The sequence below is a fragment of the Schistocerca piceifrons genome, chromosome 5, assembly GCF_021461385.2.
Source record: "Schistocerca piceifrons isolate TAMUIC-IGC-003096 chromosome 5, iqSchPice1.1, whole genome shotgun sequence".
Lineage (NCBI taxonomy): Eukaryota > Metazoa > Arthropoda > Insecta > Orthoptera > Acrididae > Schistocerca > Schistocerca piceifrons.
Window position 1 is genome coordinate 115,326,866 of NC_060142.1, and position 19,843 is coordinate 115,346,708.

At 43.5% G+C, this 19,843-nt stretch overlaps 1 protein-coding gene across 1 annotated transcript in view; it reads left to right on the forward strand.

Annotated features, from left to right (window-relative positions):
• LOC124798271 overlaps positions 1-17,186 on the forward strand; it is a 64,427-nt gene extending 47,241 nt beyond the window's left edge. The window contains exon 3 of the mRNA XM_047261595.1: positions 16,440-17,186. Within this exon, the coding sequence (XP_047117551.1) occupies positions 16,440-16,722 (283 nt within the window). The 3' untranslated portion in view covers positions 16,723-17,186. The remainder of the gene's footprint in view (positions 1-16,439) is intronic.
• Positions 17,187-19,843: the final 2,657 nt, after the last annotated feature.

Sequence of the window (19,843 nt, forward strand, 5' to 3'; positions counted from 1 at the left end):
ACAAGTCATGGGATAGTGATTGCACGTATACAGATGGCAGTAGCATTGTGTACACAAGGTATCAATTTGCAGCCCAGGACTCCTCCCATCTATCCACTGGAGAGCACACATGACAACCTGTGTGGTACTGACCACTTCCTCATCTTCCTGTCAGTGCCCTGGTGTCATGCCCATGGACGCCTACCCAGATGGGCTTTAAACAAGGCAGACTGGGTAGCCTTCACCTCTCCTGTCACCACTGAATCTCCCCTACATGGTACCATCAGTGTTGTGATTGAGCAGGTCACTACAACGATAATTTCTACGGCGGAAAACGCGATCCCTCGTTCTCTAGGGTACCTCCAGAGGAGGACAGTCCTTTGGTGGTTGCTGGAAGTCGCTGACACAATTAAAGAGCATTGGTGAACCCTACAGTGACATAAGCGGCACCCTTAGCTAGAGCACCAAATAGCCTTTAAGCGGCTCCGTGCCCGCGTTCGCCTGCTTATAAAACAATGGAAACAGGAGTGGTGGGAGAAGTATGGGCGGACCATTGGGTGCCATACGTCACCTTCCAAAGTCTGGACGAAGATCAGACACCTTTTTGGGTACCAGACCCCAAAAGGTGCCCTGAGATTAACATAAATGGCGTGCTCTCTATTGACGCAAACGTGATTGCTGAGCACTACGCTCGAGCCTCTGCGTCGGAGAACTACCCCCCAGCCTTTTGCACCCTCAAACAGCGGACGGAAAGTCCTATTGTTCGCTTCCCACCACAGTGAACCGTATAACACCCCATTTACAGAGGGGGTGCTCCTCAGCGCCCTTGCACATTGCCCTGACACAGCTCCTGGGCCGGACCAGATCCACAGTCAGATGATTAAACATCTGTTGTCTGACTGCAAGTGATACCTCCTCGTCATCTTCAACCAGATCTGGAGCGATGACGTCTTTCCATCACAATGACAGTAGAGCACCATCATTCCAGTGCTAAAAAGGGGTAAAAATCCGCCTGAAGTGCATAGCTATCAGCCCCACCAACGTTATCTGTAAGCTGCTGTGTCGGCAGTTGGGTTGGGTCGGGTCCTGGAGTCGCGTGGCCTACTGGCTCCATGTCAGAGCGGCTTCCACCAGGGTCACTCTACCACTGTTGATCTTGTGTCCCTCGAGTCTACCATATGAACAGCCTTTTCCAGACGCCAACATCTGGTTGCCATCTTTTTTGACTTGCGTAAAGGATACAACACAACCTGGCAACATCATATCCTTGCCACATTGTGTAAGTGGGGTCTCCAGGGCCCGCTCCCGATTCTTATCCAAAACTTCCTGCCGCTCCATACTTCCCACGTCCCAAGTTGGTGCCTCCCATAGTTCCTCCCATATGCAGGAGAATGGCGTACCGCAAGGCTCTGTATTGAGTGTATCTCTATTTTTAGTGGCCATCAACGGCCTAGTAGCAGCTGTAGGGCCGTCAGTCTCCCCTTCTCTGTATGCGGATGACTTCTGCATTTCGTATTTCTCCTCCAGTACTGGTGTTGCTGAGTGACACCTACGGGGAGTCATTCGCAAGATGCAGTCATGGGCTCTAGCCCACAGCTTCCAGTTTTCAGCCACGAAGTCGTGTGTCATGCACTTCTGTTGGCGTCGTACCGTTCATCCGGAACCTGAACTTTATCTAAATGACGATCCACTCACTGTATTGGAGACGTATTGATTCTTAGGACTGGTGTTTGACGCCCAGTTGACTTGGCTACCTCACCTTCATCAGCTTTAAGTGGGAGTGCCTCCAGGACCTCAATGCTCTCCACTGCCTGAGCAACATCAACTGGGATGCAGATCGCTCTATGTGGCTGCAGCTCTACAGAGCCCTTGTACAATCCCACCTTGACTATGGGAGTCTAGTTTATGGTTCGGCAGCACCCTCTGCGTTGCATTTACTCGGCCCAGTGCACCACTGTGGCGTTCGCCTGCCGACGGGAGCTTTTAGAACAAGTCTGGTGACCAGTGTCCTCGTGGAGGCCAGAATCTCTCTGTCGCAGATCCAGCGTGCACAACTGCTCTCCAGTTATGTTGCACACATTCGTACTTCTCCTGAGCATCTAAATTACCGTCTCCTTTTCCCACCTGATACGGTTCATATCCCGCATCGTAGGCCCGGGTCAGGGCTCACGATTGCGGTTCGCGTGCAATCCCTTCTCTCCCGACTGGAGTCCTTCCCTTTGCCACCTCTACGTGAGGTCCATTCACGTACGTCTCCGTGGTGTACACATCGGTTGAAGCTTCATCTAGACCTTTTGCATGGTCCTAAGGACTCCATTCCCCCTCCCCCCCTCCCACCCCCTCCCTCCCCCCTGCTCTCCACTGAAACTTCCTCTAGATTCTTGTTGTGTTCTAGGGTTCTGAAGTAGTTTATATTGATGATTTGATGGCTGATGGTAATGTTGGCTTCGCCTATGTCCACAAAGGCCATATTGAACAGCATTCCTTGCCCTCTGGCTGCAGTGTATTCACTGCAGAGCTTGTGGACATATCTCGTGCACTTCATACATCTGCTCCCGTTCTGTTGGGTCGTTTCTTCTCTGTTCTGACTCCCTGAGCAGCTTACAAGCTATCAACCAGTGCTACCCTTGCCATCCTTTGGTTGTGAACATCCAGGTGTCCAACTCTGCCCTGGAACGGTCCAGTCATTCAGTGGTGTATGTGTGGATCCAAGGACACGTCAAAATCCCAGGCAATGAACTTTGCTGTCAGGCTGACCAAACAGGCTATGCGGAAACCGCTCCTGGAGATGGGCATCTCTAAAACTGACCTGCGTTCTATCTTGCGCTGCAAGGTTTTGTGGCTTTGGGAGACAGAGTAGCATAGCAGTAAGCACAACAAACTTCATGTCATTAAAGAGACTGCGAAAGTGTGGAAGACTTCCCAGCGGGCTTCTCGCAGGGAATCAGTTGTCCTTTGTCAACTCTGCATTGGCCATACATGGCTCAGACATCATTACCTTCTCTGTCGTGAGGACCCACTTCAGTGTCGCTTTGGCTCCCAAATGACAGTCGTCCACCTCCTGCTGGACTGCCCACTTTCAGCCACTCTGCGGCGGACTTTTAACTTTCCCAGCACTCTACCTTTGCTGCTGGGTGACAATGCCTCAACAGCAGCTTTACATTTATGTTTTTTTTCGTGAGGGTGGGTTTTATCATTTGCTCTGAGTTTTAGTGCATTTCCTTTGTCCCTCTGTGTCCTCCAGCCTGAGGCTTTTAGGGTGGAGGTTGTAATGTGTTGCAGAGTGGCTGGCTTCTTTTTTATTCTCATGTTCAGCCAGCCATGGTAATCTGCTTTCTTGTTTGTTATCTCTGTTCTCCCTGTTTCTTGCATCTCTCTGTGGTTTTCTTGTCCTGTTTTGTCCATTGTAGTGTTTGTTGTCCTTCTGTCATTCTTCTGGTTCTTCCTTTCTCCTGTTATTATGCCATACGTCTTCTTTGTTTTCTTCTTTCCCTTGGGTACTTCTTTTACTGGGAACAAGGGACCGATGACCTCGCAGTTTGGTACCTTTTCTCCCCTTTTAAACCAATCAACCAAACCACAGTTTGAGGTGACTTTCCCAAAATCTGCCCATTTTCTTAGACCTCTCCAGTCCTTTTCCTTCACCTTTCTTCCTTCCCCTGCAACCCTTCTGCCTGAAGAAGGAGCCACTGGCTCTGACAGCTTGCCAATTACAACCGTCGTTTACATGTGTGTTCTGCTGCCGCTTGGTGAGTAGCTGTTTTATCTATCCAGTTACATTTTTAAATACATAATTTCAATAATTTACAATTAGAATTTCACATCTCAAATTAATTGAATAGCACATAAAAATTGGTTTTTGTCTGAATTTTATGTTACAATAAGAGTTTAGACAGAAATAAGCCTTCTCGATGACGACACTGGAAAAATAGCTAAGTAAACAATACCATAAATGCCATACATACGCATGTTAATATCCAGAACTAATTAAGTGCTAATGTTCCTACCATGCTTTGGAAATCAGCTGCTTGAATATTGGGCCTGGTCTTAAACTCGGAATTATAGAATGACAGCTTTATCTGGCACATCTCTCAGTAACACTAATTATAAGTAAAAAAAGAAAAAAATCATTTAAGGAGGTGAATAAGAAACCAATATAGGAATGGATCCCAACTTGCTGCAGAGGGACTCCTGATATTTTACCCATCGGCCTTTCCTTCTTGCAGTTGAACAAACTTCTTACCTACTTCCTTTGCAATTCCAGTTTATTGTTCCACCAAAGTACATTCCTGTTTGTGGACAACTTGGTGATTGGACAATTTGCTAAGTATATGGTCATGATGGCAAATGTCACTTCATTTGCCATTTCATCTAAATCTACTGGATTTCTTCTCGGAGTTTTAACTTCAGAAAGCATGAGTTTAGGTCTTTTCTGTATGTAACCCCATCTGTTTTCGTAGGTTTCCTGTAGGCCATGGTATGTTTAACGCGCATTTCAACCCCAAACATAATATAAATCTTCATCCACATCTATACTCTGCGAATCACTGTGAAGCACAGGACAGAGGGTACATCCCGTTGTAACAGTTATTAGGGTTTCTTCCCATTCCATTCACCTTTAAATGCCTCTGTGCGTGCAGTAATTAATATAACCTTGTCCGCAGAATCCCTCTGTGAGTAATGCACCAGCAGGCTGTAGTATCCACTGGGGGCCGAACTGCACATTAACCCTGGGTTCGGTGTGGGGTAGCGGTGGGGTAAATGGACTGCTGTAGCCTGTTGTGGGGTTGTGAACCACTGAGGGCTATGGTGGGGACTAAGCCTCTCTGTTGCTTCTAGGTCCTCAGTTCCATACAGTACAATACAATACCTTGTGATCAGTCCTGAATATCATACTCATTGTAATAACAGTCAGTGGCCTAGCATCCACTGTCGGGGCCCCATGGTCTTGCCAGCACTATACAAGGTGTTCATAAATTCCCATTACAAACTTCTAGGACTAGTAGAGGGGAGTGAGTACACAATAGTTTGAATAGGAACCAATGTTCAGAAAAATACGATTTCCGTTCGATGACAGTTTCAGTTCAGCTATTTAATTCATCCAATTCTGCTGGAGCAAGTGTATTAGGCATGTTGCAGTACAATTATTATATAACAATTCAAAAGAAAACATAAAAAAACATCTGTTTATCGCTTAAGCACATTTGTTTGTATTAACACTTGGACATTGTGTGCTTACATAATTCAAAAACAAAATAAAATGGATTACAACAGTGGCTCAAAATGGTGATCACCAGCATTGTTACAGACATTCTACCTACCGAAGTATGTTCTGGTACACTCTCTCCATCCCACCTGGTGTCTCTTCAGTTTCTAGTGCAGTGGACAAAACTTGCACCAGCAGATCTTCCTCTGTCTCTAAAGGAGTGTCATAAATTAAACTTCGCATAGAACTGTAGAAGTAGTAGTCCATAGGAGATAAATTTGATGATCGCAGCGGCCGCACAATTGGACCGCCTCGGCCTTTCCCTTTTTCACCATGTTGTCTGTTGAGATGTTTCCGAACCACAAGTGAGAAGTGGCATCACGCTGAAACCACATTTCCTGATGTACTTTCATTGGCACAGCTTCCAAGGATGGGCCTGATATGTTTTGTAGGAAGATTGCATACCAGGACCAGCAACTGTGAGATCTTTCTCTGTCCTTAAGCAGACATTGACACATTGTTGTAGCAGGAATTTCTGAACACCCTGACTGTTGGGATGTTGTAACTAAATTTTACTATTAATTCAGCCCAGACATCCGCAGTAGCATGAAAGTTAATTGCTACTATGGTTCAATAAAATGGGTGGCATTTTGTGTGCTAGTTATTAATAATTAAACATCTTCTTTACAGGATGGCTCTGTAACAGAATGTGGCAACACAATAAGTAACATTTATTGATAGTTAAGATACAAAACTTAACTTTATTAACAGTTTGATGCATGGCACTTCATGTCCTACATGTAATACAGTTAGCTATAATAACTTTTCTGTTTCTTGGCAGTCTATAATTTAATCACTATAACTGAAAGTATTATGCAGACGCACGTTTGACTGTCCTAGCTCTGTAAATTTTGGCTGCTATGTTCTAAACAGAAATCGCGAACTGTGCCCCATACTCTAACTGCAGGAAATGTTTGAATTGTTGGAACAAGGTGAACTAGAGAACTGTGGCATTTCAGGAACTGAACTGAGCATTCTGCCTGTCAACAGAAGGATCTCCATCCTTGCCAGTACTTGTTAGGAACAATGTAGTCAACTGTTGAGAGCACTCCCTCTGGCAGCCGGGAACACCATGATTCGCTGATGGATGTGACAGTGGAAGGAGGAAGTGGTCCCAAATAGTGGCCACCATCTGGAGACTGCTTCTCAGAACTCAAAATGAACCAGGGGACTGATGCACCTGTGTGGTAGCAGCCTCTCTTGGTATTGTTGTGTACCTCTGAAACGATGTACACAACAATTTCTCCCTACACTACAGTGCCACATCAATGTATGCTGTTGACTGCCAGCTCCAAGACACAAGGCTGGGTCCAGAAACATGGTTTGATATTCTCTCAATAATAATAATAATAAAAAACCATTTATGCATTTCTGCACAGTGTCGCTGTGAGCTCTACCCAGGTAATCAGTTACCAGAACTTTTGAAATACACTGCTTTCAGAGTATTCTCCTTAATAGCAAATTGACATGGTTACCTCATGTATACCAACTAAAGTGAATTGCATGACAAAACCCAGTGTTCTACGGTTTCTGGGTAGCAGATTGCTGGGAAGCAGATTGCACAGTTCTCTTATGATTTTACAAGTCACAAGTACTGTCACACCTGGCCATTGGTGCATTGCATACAGGTCCATTGATTATTGCACCTGTTCAGTCCTGACCACATCAGTCTGAAGTTGGTGACTCGAGCTTTATGTACAACTCCCATGAACACTCTTCTAGTAGAGGCTGTCAGGATCCATTCCACATTCCTTCGGATAGCAAGCCAAGTGAGAATTAGAGAAAATGAACTGGCTCATCAAAAGGCCAAAAGAACTATAAACCTCAGAACCCCATTGATGAAGCACAGTCCCAACTAAGGTAACGAACGCTAAGAGGATTTGAAGAAGACGGCAAACCACAACACCTCTAAACAATTATGACTGATTAAGGGAGCCACAGCGATATGAAGGACCTTGCAAATAGCCTCTTAGAGGGAATCAGTTTTACCATGCAGACATAGCATTGGTCACAGTAGGTGCACTCTTGATTTTACTCTCAAAGAAGTTGGCTGGCCACTGTGTGAATGCGATGCAGTCCAGGACAGTGGCTCATATATATGTGTGGGATGCACAGCTGTAGCCAACATAAGGAACACTTAAACACTTAACTACATGTCCTACTCATAAACACTGAAACAGCCATCAAGTGAACCTTGCAGTTTATAAGACCATCCAGTTATTATAATAAACTAGAAGTCTCCCTGCTTCTGTGCTGATATTGGGGATAGGGGTGGTTATAACACAAGTAGTAGAGATGCTACATGACAACAGTGCTGCCTGTCTTCACTCCAGGAAGTTAACATTATACGAGATATATTCAGAAAATTTCAGAATTTTGGCCACAAAATTTTTCTCTGCTTACCTTTTGCTTATTTTGCAAGCTTCTCCTCCGCCATTGATACACTGCTCCCAACGCCATCTCCATTTCCGGATCGCATGAAGTGCCATCTGAAAATTTTCTTTTATCTTGTCTATTGTTGCAAATCTTTGTCCTTTCAACCAGGTTTTCAACTTTGGAAATAAAAAAATGTGTGCAGGAGCCAGGTCTGGAAGGTACGGAGGAGGATGCAGCACAGTGATTTCGTTTTTTGTGCAATAGCCACGCGCCGACAGAAGCGAACGTGCGGTGCGTTACCATGTTGCAAGAGCTATGAATTGTCTCGCCACATTTCAGGCCGTTTCCTTCGCAAATTTTCTCGCAGGCATCGCAACACATCCCGATAGTACCATGAATTAACATTTTGTCCCTGCGGCACGAATTCACGATGAAATAATCCTTCTAAGTCAAAGAAAACTATCAGCATGTCTTTGACATTTGACCTGACCTGATGAGCTTTTTTAGTCTAGGAGAAGCTTTCCTGACCCATTGTGAACAATGAATGTTTTCCTCAACATCATAACAATATTCCCATGTCTCATTGCCAGTTATGATTATCTTAAGGAACATCTTGTTCTCATTTGTGTGATCCAAAAGCTATTCACAGATTGCAAGGCAAATGTCATTCTGATTCGTGAGCTGTGGAACAAACTTGGTGGCAACATGATGCATTCTAAGATGCTGTGTCAGGATTTCATGACATGATCCAACTAAAATGTTACATTCTTATGCAATTTCTTAGCCAGTCTTCGATTGGCACACACAATTCTGTTGACTTTCCTGACATAAGTGTTGTTGGTAGACATAGAAGGGTGTCATGAACTATGGGCACCTTTAACTTCCATCTGGCCATTTTTAAATTGTGTGAACCATTTTTAACAACGAGTATGGCTTCCTGAATCATTTGACGTGTCTCTGTAAAGATTTTTTTTTTTCACAAAATTTAATGCAGACTCATTGCTCCTCTTACTTTGCTATCTTCAAATTCGCAAACAGTCTGACACAACAATCTACTCAATACAGCCCCTCAGGGGCTCAGCATATGTTTGCTGAGTACGGGCTTGGCGACCCAAGAGTTCCTAAGTGAGGGACTGCTAAGCGCCACTAGTCCTCTGTCACCATAAGCTCTGGTCACATTTCAACGACCACTGTGCGATGCAGCAGTGGAATGTTGTGTGTTTTGGAGAACGGTGGTCTTGACTTCACCGCCTGGAAAGTACACACCTCTATAAAAAAATAAATAAATAAAAATTAAAAAAAAACCTCAACCTCAAGGTGTGCTACATACTGATGAAGTGAATGGCTGCTGAGGTAAAACAGTCTTTAGTGGGCAACCTCTGGGACAGGTTTGCTCAGGCATGCATGACTCTGCCTCTGCTGACTGTTGTTTCCCTAGTGTCTCGTGGGATCCCTATGGAATGGTCTCATCAAACTACTACTCCTGATGGGACAGGTGTACAATCAGGCAGTACCTACACCCACTTCTCAGAGAGCTCAGTTGGTCAGTCCTCCCGAAAAAGAGTCTCAGAATCGTAGGAGCAGGTCATTAGTGTGCCATAACACTTTCATTGTAATCAAGCGAACAGGGCGAACTTTTGAGAAGATATCCCGTTTCTATATTCACAAGCCATTGGAAGGTATTGCTGGATCTCTGAAAAGTGTCAAATGACTTTGTAATGGTACACTTTTAGTTGAAACTGCTAATTCCAACCAAATATCTACAAGTATGCTTCTGGAATGTAAGGCCTTAGGTGACTACACAGTCAGGGCTGAGTTGCATAACACCCTTAACTTTAGTAAGTTCGTAGTTACCTGCTCTGATATAATGAAGGTGGGCCCCGTAGAGTTGTGTGAAATATGGGCATCGCGGAAGTGCAAAATTATGTGAGGAGAGTGAATGGCAAATTGGAAAAATGGGCAACATTTATTCTAATGTTTAGTATTCAAGAGTTACCTGAACATATCCTTGCAGGCTACATCCACATTAAGGTTCGCCCATTTGTTCCTAACCCAATGCGATGCTACAAATGTCAAAGATTTAGCCATACCACTGTGGGATGTAATGAGAAGGCTACGTGTGGCAGTTGTTGAGGCTCAGCTCACAAGTAGGGCAATTCTTGTACACTTCCTCCAAAATTTGTAAAATACTCTGCGGATCACCTAGTGTGGAACAGAAAGTGTGGGGCTTACAACGAGGACAGGAAAATTCAGGAGTTGAAAGTAAAGAGACGCATACCCTATGGTGAAGCTAAAAAGCTTTCAAAGCTATTCAACCACCGGTTTTTGCGACTTCTTTTGCATCAACCCTTAAGACACCAATTGCTGAGTGTGATGCCTCCACACAACCTCAGACCACAGATTCACGTATGAGCACATGCACTTATCGATGTACCTGTCAGGGACACACTCCACTTGCAACTGATGTCGTTCGGAAGCCGTCAGCAATAGGCTTACTACCTAAGCCACATACAACTACCCAACATCAAAAGCCAACTAAGCCATCCCCGCAGTCCAGGCACCACCTCGTCCTGTCAGTAAAGAAAAACATCCTTCGAAAAGTAGTTTTAAGTCCAAGAAAGCGGTAGTTAAACGTTCAGATCGGTGAGCTCTCTCCCTTTCTAATGGGGATATGGACTTCCAATATGAGGAACCGGAGGGCAAGGAACTGGCTAATGTTCCCCTTGACCTCCCAGGTAACTCACTACCTCCGAGGGAGAAAGCAAAGAACAACCATTACTAACCAGTGGCTTCCACAGGGACTTCTGTGTTGCAGTGGAATTTGAATGGTTATCGCTCACATTTGGAAGGGTTGCAGCTACTGATCCGGTAGAAACCTTTCTGCATCTACTCGCAAGAAATGCATCTTGAAGTCACCGACACACCTGCATTATGGGGCTATCACACATACGGGAAGGACATACTACTGGAGACAGGGCTAAAGTTGGAGTGGCTATTTTCCCTGATGACAGATGCCACCCCTCTCCTGTCCCTCTTACCATGACCATGTAAGCAGTTGCTGTGAAAGTTCTCACACCCTTAAATATCATGTTGTGTTCTTTGTGCCTGGCCTCCTAATGATGATTTGGATGCAGACGCACTGGCAGAACTCTTCCAGGCACTCCCACTCCCAGTCCTCCTTGTGGGGGACTTCAGTGCCCACAATGTGCTGTGGGGCTCTTCTCCAGGGATCGGATGATTCATTCTGAGAATATCTGCCGTCTGAACGCGGGTCAGATGACCTACTTTTCCATAACTACAGGGCCTTTTTATGCCGTTGACCTTTGTTTTTATTCCCCAACTATTGCAGACTCAGTTCAGTGGGAAGTGGCTCCAGAATTACATTCTAGTGACCACTTCCCTGTGCGGATCTGTCTGCCGACTAGGACGGTGGCTAATAGGAGACCACACAGATGGATGATACAAAGGGCAAATTGGTTACAGTACAGTCGACAGGCTTTTTTTTAACAAAAGGATTGTGCGCAGCAGACGGTGGCCCATATCACTTGTGAGGTCCAAAGGGTTGAGCAGAGTCCACCCCCAGGTCTAGTAACCACCTCAGACAATGACCTGTACCTTGATGAAATGACAATTGTCAATTGACAATCAGGGCCAGACTAACAGCTCTGCAGAACATCAAACACTGTCCAACTACAGACAATCTTCATGCCTTCAGGTCTGCAAGAGCACATGCGAGGTGAATGATCAAAGAATGGAAGAGGGCTTCCTGGAAGAAATTCATGACTTCCGTTAATTGGTGTACTTCCACTGCGCAAGTTCGGGAATCAATAAGATGGATTACAGGCAAGGGTAGTACATGTCCTCTTGCGGCCTTGTCAAATATTGGGGTCTTGGTGGGCATGCTAGAAGACATGGCTTACGTTTTAGCTCAACACTTCTTTACTGTTACTACATCATCCATACAAGCTCTCTCTGTTCAGATATTCCGTAGGACTGCAGAGATGAGGAAGCTCAATTTCACAACCTTCCATTTTCCTTGTGGGAACTGGAATTAGCTTTGTCTGCAGCCAGAGACACAGCTCCAGGACCTGGTGAGATCCATTATGCCGTGCTTCGCCACCTGTGCCCTGAAGCAAAAGGACAGTCCCTCTCTTGTTTCAATCAGATTTGGTTTGATGGACAGAACCCCACAACTTGGAAGGAAGCAATACTAATTCCATTCTGGAAACCAGGCAAGGACTATAGTCCCCCTAACAGTTGTCGGATTGTCGCCCTTACCAGTTGTATGGGTAAGACTCTTGAACGCATGGTCAACCGCCGCCTCATCTGGCTTCTCGAGTCCCGAGGTCACTTGAGCCGCTCAGGCGCTACCATTCCACCCTTGACAACTTAATTCTGCTGGAGACAGCAATACAGGAGCCCTTCTTATGCTGAAACCATTTGTTTTGTGTTTTTTACCTCGAAAAAGCATATGACACTACTTGGAGATACAACGTTCTTCGCCAACTTCATGACTGGAGACTACTTGGACAGGCCGGCATTTTCGTTATCGCATTGGCGATGCCATGTCTGATTGCTATGTTCAGGAGAATGGGTGCTTCAGGGCTGTGTCCTCAGTGTCACATTGTTTACAATTGCTATCAATGGCATTTCCTCTGCAGTCAGAAGCCGTGTCAAATGCTCTTTGTGTGTGGATGACTTTGCAATCTTCTACTCTTCCTCTGATCTTACGATGATGACGAGGCAGCTACAGCTGTCTATTAAGAGGCTTTCCCCTGGGCCTGGACAACTGGTTTTTGGTTCTCACCAGAGAAGAATACATGTGTCAGTTTTAACCATGTTCATTGGAGATTTACCAACCAGTGCTGACAATGGGGGACAATAGTTTGTTTTCAAGACACTTTGCACTTTTTGCACTTATTATTTGACTCAAAATTAACTTGGCTTCCACACCTGAAAGACCTATGAACGAAGGGCTTCCAGTCATTGAATATTTTGAGATGCCTTGGCAGAAAAACATGGGGAGCAGACAGGTCCTACCTCCTATAGTTTTATAGGACATTTGTTTGATCATGCTTAGATTATGGCAGCGTTGTCTATGGATCAGCTCATCCTTCCTGCCTCAGGATGTTAGATGCTGTCCGCCATGAGGGCATTCGGATATCTACTGGAGCCTTTCGGACCAGCCCATTTCAGAGTCTGTGTGCAGAGGCTGGTGAACCACCACTCTCAGTTTGGCGACATATCCTTTTGACTTGACAGGTGCTGAAAATCTCAGTATCACCTCAGTCATTGGCATTTTGTTCAGTGGTCCAACCCACCTCTGAACGACAAGCCATTTGGTATACGTGCTACAAACTGTCTCAAGGATCCGGATCTTTCAGGCATCAAAATACACAACCAGGGATGGAATGCACTGCTGCCTTGGCGTCTTCAGAGGGTCAAAGTGATTTTAAGCTTGACACAGTACAAGAAAACTTGCGCTCCAGATTTTTTTACAGCTTTTTTTTCGTCTGTTTTAAGTACATACCACAGTTTTATCATTATTTATACAGATGGAACCCAGCAGGAGAATGCTCTTGGTTGTTCTGCTGTTTTCCCTGATAGGTTTTTTAAAGTGTGTCTTCCAGAACAATTTACAAATTATGTTGTGGGGTTAATGGCATTCTGATGGCACTGGAGAGGGTTCACAGAGATCACTGTTCAAGGTTTCTTGTCTATTCCGACTCTCTTAGTGCACTGTAAGTGCTTTACCACATGTATCCGGTAGACCTGCTGATTCGGCTCATGCATGACTCCTTACAGCAGCTCCAACACTGTGGCAAGGAGGTGAATTTTTGCTGGGAACCTGGCCACATTGAGATACAGGGCAACGACAAAGCTGCAAAGGGAGCATGTTGGGATAGTGCTGTCCATCAATGTCCCATCCCTTTGCACACCATCATCTCATTTTGTGACAGATGCATCATGCGTCAGTGGGAGACTGAATGGTTGCAGGTGACAGACAACAAATTGCGGTCGCTCAAATCGACCACCAAGGCTAGGCGGACTTCTTTTCAGCCTTGCCGCTGGAAGGAGGTTTTGCTCACCAGACTGTGCATCGTGCAGAGCCCTTTCACACATGGCTTCCTCCTCTGGCGGTAGGATCCACCTCTGTGAAGTTTGTGGCGTGCCACTTTCAGTTCAGCATATTGTGGCTGTGTGTGCTATATACTGATATTAGGGCAGCCCTCAGTCTCGCTGGAGATCTGCCCACCATCCTCGCTGATGTCGATACCAGTGTTATAAGAGTGGTGAAATTTTGTGAACTGTCAGGTCTAATCCCTAAACTGCTGGGGAAGGGCGGCACATTTTAATACATTATAAACTGCTCTGCACGTGGGGACAACCGTCATCCCAACCCATGAGATTTGCATGCTGACTTTTCGTCAGGATGCTGATGACCATGATGTTGAGCGCCCCCTCAACCCAGATCGTCATACTCGACGCAGCACTGAACAAGTAACAGACATGCAATAATGAAATTTATAGCAGTTACACATATACACAGGTGTGTGCAGGGATGCCAACCGCATGTCGCTCCAACACACCATTCGCATGAAATTACCAGTGTTCCAGAATTTTTGGACAGACCTCATACTTCTTTCATTTATTGATATTATGAGGGACCTGATAATGACAGATTCGATTAAAAACAGGTCACAAACTGTATATACACTTTTTTTTTACCAATATTCTGCATGCCACCATATGACGTTGATTGTTTCGCATTGAAACCTTAAAGCAAACAGAATGCAACACAAATAATTATACTGAAATCAAATTGTGAAGTATATCTGAGCAATGTCAGCATGCACATCATCTGTACTCTATTGCCCTTTTAGCACTGACTCAACCATTAAGCGCTTGTGCCAAGCAATAATGGAAAGCATTGTCAACAGGTAGCGCTTACTCTGGAATGCTGGATGCAGGTAAAATAGCGGTAGTTGCATCAACATAAAATACACTCTCTGAGGAAGCAGATTGGCAAGTTTACGACCAAATGACAAATGTACCCCCTTTTCTTCCCATGTGCCCTATCTCTATAAAAATTTTGTATTCTGACTGTACAGTTCTGTTGAAGGATAATTATATTAATTTGGTTTTTTATCTGCTTCAGCCAAAATAAGGGAGAGTGTGTCACTGATATGATACGGGATTTGGGAAACAGACGTTTTTTGTTGTGGCAGAATCTCCTCACAGAATATCAGTCACCACCTTTCTCCTCTCAATGTGAAAATATTTTGTTGACACCGACCCACATAGGGAGAAATGATCATCATAATAAAATAAGGGAAATCAGAGCTCATACAGAAAGATATGAGTGTTCATTTTTTTCCCTGCACTTTTTGAGCTTGGAATACTAGAGGATTATTGTGAAGATGGTTCAATGAATCCTCTGTTAGGCACTCAAGTGTGATTTGCAGAATATCTTTGTAGATGTAGTTGTAGATGAATGGCAGATATATTGATGTGGGAGGATACAGGATCCTCACAGGGTGACCCTCTCCCCGTAGTTTGAGCGCAGAGAGGCCACCAGCTGGGCCACACTCCCTTAACTCAACCAAAGTGCTACTACCACAACATATCTGAAAGCCACCTATCCTACTTAAAACTCTAGAAATGGGACAGGCTTTAACATAACAATATCTGGCCATTTGTAATGAAAATGGTTCCAGTGTTTTTCTTTCAAATCTTTAACACTTTGAGCATTCAGTCACTGAGTGGTCTGACGACCATGCAGAATACCCATGCACAATAACAATAAATATTATATTTTACTCCGCTGAGGCTAAAACTTGCTCATCATGCCCCAAGATGCATACTGCTCACCCTCCTAAACTCTATAGTATCCTTGTCGAACTATTTGACAATCCCACACTGTTATCCTTGCCCCTAACCCTCAACTGTTCCCACTGTGAAACCTGTGAAAAGCACCCACTCACTTAGTCTTGGAGGTTCCCCAGTAGTAAGTTGCCGAGCATGCTCAGCAGCTTAAAGGACATGAGTGCCTGCTACACTACATGGTCTATGGGGACCCTCCGACTCAATACTAGTTTCTCAGAACTCTATAAATGGGAACTTGCTCTCAAAAATCCCCTCTCATCTCAATACCCTCCTGGACTTAGCTTATATATATTGCCCTTCTTTTCTGTTTTAGTTTTTATTTATTGAGTTACTTTCTTTATTCCTTTTTTACCTACATTATTCTTTCCCCTTCTCACATCTACCTCTCTCCCTCGCCCTGACTCCCTCCTCCTCTCTCTCTCTCTCTCTCTCTCTCTCTCTCTCTCTCTCTCTCTCTCTCTCTGTTTTTCCTCCACCTCCATTTTAGTTTTTAATTGCTCTCAGTGTTTGACTTTTGATCTCTCCCACTCTGTGCTTGTTTCTTCTGTGGACTGAAGCAGAAGCTTAGTACTGCCTGGACATTCTGTATTTCTGTAACTTAAACACAAAAAAAGCAGAATGAAAAGTATCTGAAAGACATAATTGCATTTAATAGCAAACTGAGTGATGAACCCAAAGAAATAGTTGTAAATGTATGATAACTTTACGTGTATAGCCTGATTGTCTTTGCCCTTGTGTGTTTTCTTTAGTTTTATTGCTTCTGTACTTTCTTCTCGTAAAATATGTAATTTTCCAACTCCTTGCTTCTTCACACTATAATTTTGCTCACGACAATAGTTTCAACTCTTCAATTTAATGAAACAGCAAACAGTCTGTCGAATTTAGCTATAAAATTCTGTTTTCTGGCTTAATTCTTTCTTTGCCATTACAGGCTGCCGTCAAGGAACTGCTTGAATGACATACGTTCTCATGACTGTCAGAAACAAATGCAACTGAAACAGGAGTTGGTGGCTCTAGTAGAAAAAGAAGAAGCAGAGGTAGAAAAAATGAGGATGAAAGTAGAAGATGCAAGAAAACAATATGCACACCTTCAAAGCAAGGTTTCAAACTTGACTGAAATTTCTTCCAAGCTAAACACGTGCACAGAGAGAATAGAAATACTACTAGAAAACTTAGTTTCAGACTTAGAAATTGGTCACTATATTTATGAGTGACTTCCAGCTGTTTGTGTCCCAGAAAATACATACATTTTCTGAGTGGAGCAGTTATGTCTCATGATCTAAATAATCATCACACAGTTCAGTCTCTACCATATTTTGTAACAGTAGTTAAAAATGTGGATTCTATTTTTGTTATATTTCTTTGTGTGCTGTAAATTGATAATTTTGATTAAGAGCTAAGACTCTGAAAGCTTCAAACTGCAGTTGTTCGTTCACCAGATGTGGCTGCAGTTTGTATTGAAACCTATTGAAACCTGTAGTATTAATGTCTGAAAAATAGCATTTTCTTAGTGCTTTGTATGTGCAATTTCTTTACTTTTGATCTCATGTTGACAATAATTTTTATTTTGTGTATATGTATAGCAAAAGATTGGTTGGTATGCTCCTTTGAACACTATAGATTTTAAATACTAATATCTGAATTTTATTAAAATCTGCTGCTATGTTATTATTTTGTAGCCAATGCACCCTGTCTCTATAAAAATTTTGTATTCTGACAATGCAGTTCTTTTGAAGGATAATTATGTTAGTTCTGTTTTTTGTCTGCTTGGGCTGAAATGTCAAGCAGTCATAGAAAGCAGTAATTGTAATCAAAGAAAAACAAATGAAAACCCTCTGACAATTCACTATCATGTTTGCCGTATTTGTGTAAAAACTAGTGTACAATTATGTTCTTACAGGAAAGCAGGAAGTGTAGATCATTTTCTGCAAGCATGGGAAACCCCGACCCACCTCTTTGACCCCCCCCCCCCCCCCCTGCCAGTAACACTAAATGATTGTGTTGAATGTAGAAAAGTGATCTACAGGCAGTTGACTGGTTGTGGTTGTTGACAACACTGTAAGCTTTGTAACCGGCAGCAATGATGCTTCCAAGGTTTTTATACTTTTTGGTGGAATGCAAAGGTAGCTATGTGGAGTGTGGTCCATGAGCATTTGTAATCATCACAAGCTGTCAGATGTAGACCTCAGTAGACAATGCAGTGAACATTCACAGCTCATTGTTAGGAATAATTGCATACAAATAGCTGAGCCATTCTGAGAGCTTAACCTCCTTGCCACTCCATCAGTTAAGATTTACTCTGCATTTGTTCCACAGTCAGTACTGTGGACAAAGTAACTGTCTCCAAATAGACCTTATATGCCTTAGGAGCAACATTTGTGAGTGTTCCATATTCTGTGCAGAATTTTTGATGCCTACAAATCCAGTTTGGTGAGTGGTAAAGCGTACCAATGAAAATGAAACATTGTATCAACACTGGATCACTGTCACTCACACAGTGTTTTCCCACCTGAGAGACTGTTGATATGGGAGGAAATGGGAAGGTACTCCAAGATGACACCAAAACAGGTCAAAGAAGCCATGATCCTTGACAGTGATCTTTGTGTGGGATAAGGGTAGCATTTCTGTGTTGACCTCAGAACTGAGAGAGTTACCATAAATGATGTCTAGCTGCTGCAATGACTTAATTACATCTCGGAGTATTTCAGATGAGTAAAATATTCCTCCACTGTGGATATGGAAACTGTTTAATAGAGATTGAGGCCTATGTGACTGAAAGACATTTGAAGAGCATGTACATTGCTTAAGATATGAACTGGAACCTTGGAGCAGCATATGTGTATTGTTCTCTAGCCATGAAAAGGTGTTTCAGTCAAAACTAATGTCACATTGTTGTGTGGTTCACAGGATTCCAACTGCCTCCCACCTACGAACAATCATACAGAACATTCTGATTAGTTATTGACACATATTCTTCCAAGCAACATGAACAGATTTCACATCTGCCAGAGGCACTACTAAAGTTGGAGGGGAGTAGGGGATCACCAACTTCTGTTGTCACATTCTTCTTATGGTAGTGCAAGTGTCTTAGTAATATTAAAGATGATGACAGCCCAGATCACGTAAGAAACAGATTGACCGTCCTTACGGCGGAACAGGCAACCGTAAAAATAGTTTTCCAGTTGGTCAACAGATGTCGCAGGCGACGCTACAATGCTAGCTGACCTGTCCATGTCGTGGAATTGGCAACGCTGTATCTTCGGTGATGTGAATGACACTGATTTGCATTCGGCTAGAGCGCTGCGCGCGAAATGCATTCGTCACACAGCTGACTGTAGCTCATGATCGGCTGTGGTTTTTCCTGAGAATCGAAGAATGTAGATTATCTCCTGCAATTCTACAAACCAAGTTTATTCCTTCTGTAAGGATACTTCTCACAATCATATGCGAAATGAAATAAATGAAAAGTAACACACAAACATTTCTCACGAGTTACTGTTTAAATGCAGACTGTATTGCAGTCACATAGGTTTTACACTCGCTTTCCATGCCGTCTATTTCCTCTTTGCTATACAGCTCTTCTGATATGGATTATGGTGGAAAAAAAGATCTCCACGTGCAAATTAACACTAGAAAGTTTTCAAAATCCGCACTCGATTATGATGCGAATTAAGGCTGGACATATTTCAGTGACACTCATTTCAAATTTAAATTCTTTTACTTTGCATGTAACTTATCGTAAAGGATATAAGAGTGGCACAAAACGATGAATTTTGGATTGTTGTTGAAAGGGGGCTGCAAAGGCGATAATATACAAGTGAAAGCGTGTTTTTCGAGCATGTTTTGGCAGTGTCAACTTGAAGAGCCACAGACGGCAAACAATAATTATGTTAAAAATTTTCTTTGTACAGTTTAAAGATAACCCGCAAATATTTGCAACAGATGTACGCTTTTATCTGCAACACAGTTATTACTGTGGATATCTGCACTCGCGCAGACCTGTTACTATAAGCAGTGTTGTTTAGTGAAAGCTGTGAGGATTATTAGCGCACAGATAAAAAAAATTAAAATAGGCAGCGTCTATAGTTTGCATGCTATGCTCGTTCTCTTCTATTCTTCTCCCTTCATTCCAGTATAAACGCTTGTTCACAGGTATAAACGAATGGCAGTGAACATTGGCGAATTATCTATGAATACTCGTTTGCAGCAGTGTAAACGAGATTTTACGCTTGTTCACTTTGTTCGCTCTAGTATATACCCGGATTTAGAGGGACCGATGACCTAGCATTTAGATGACGGTTATTATTCATTTATTTCACTGTTGCGACTTCAGCT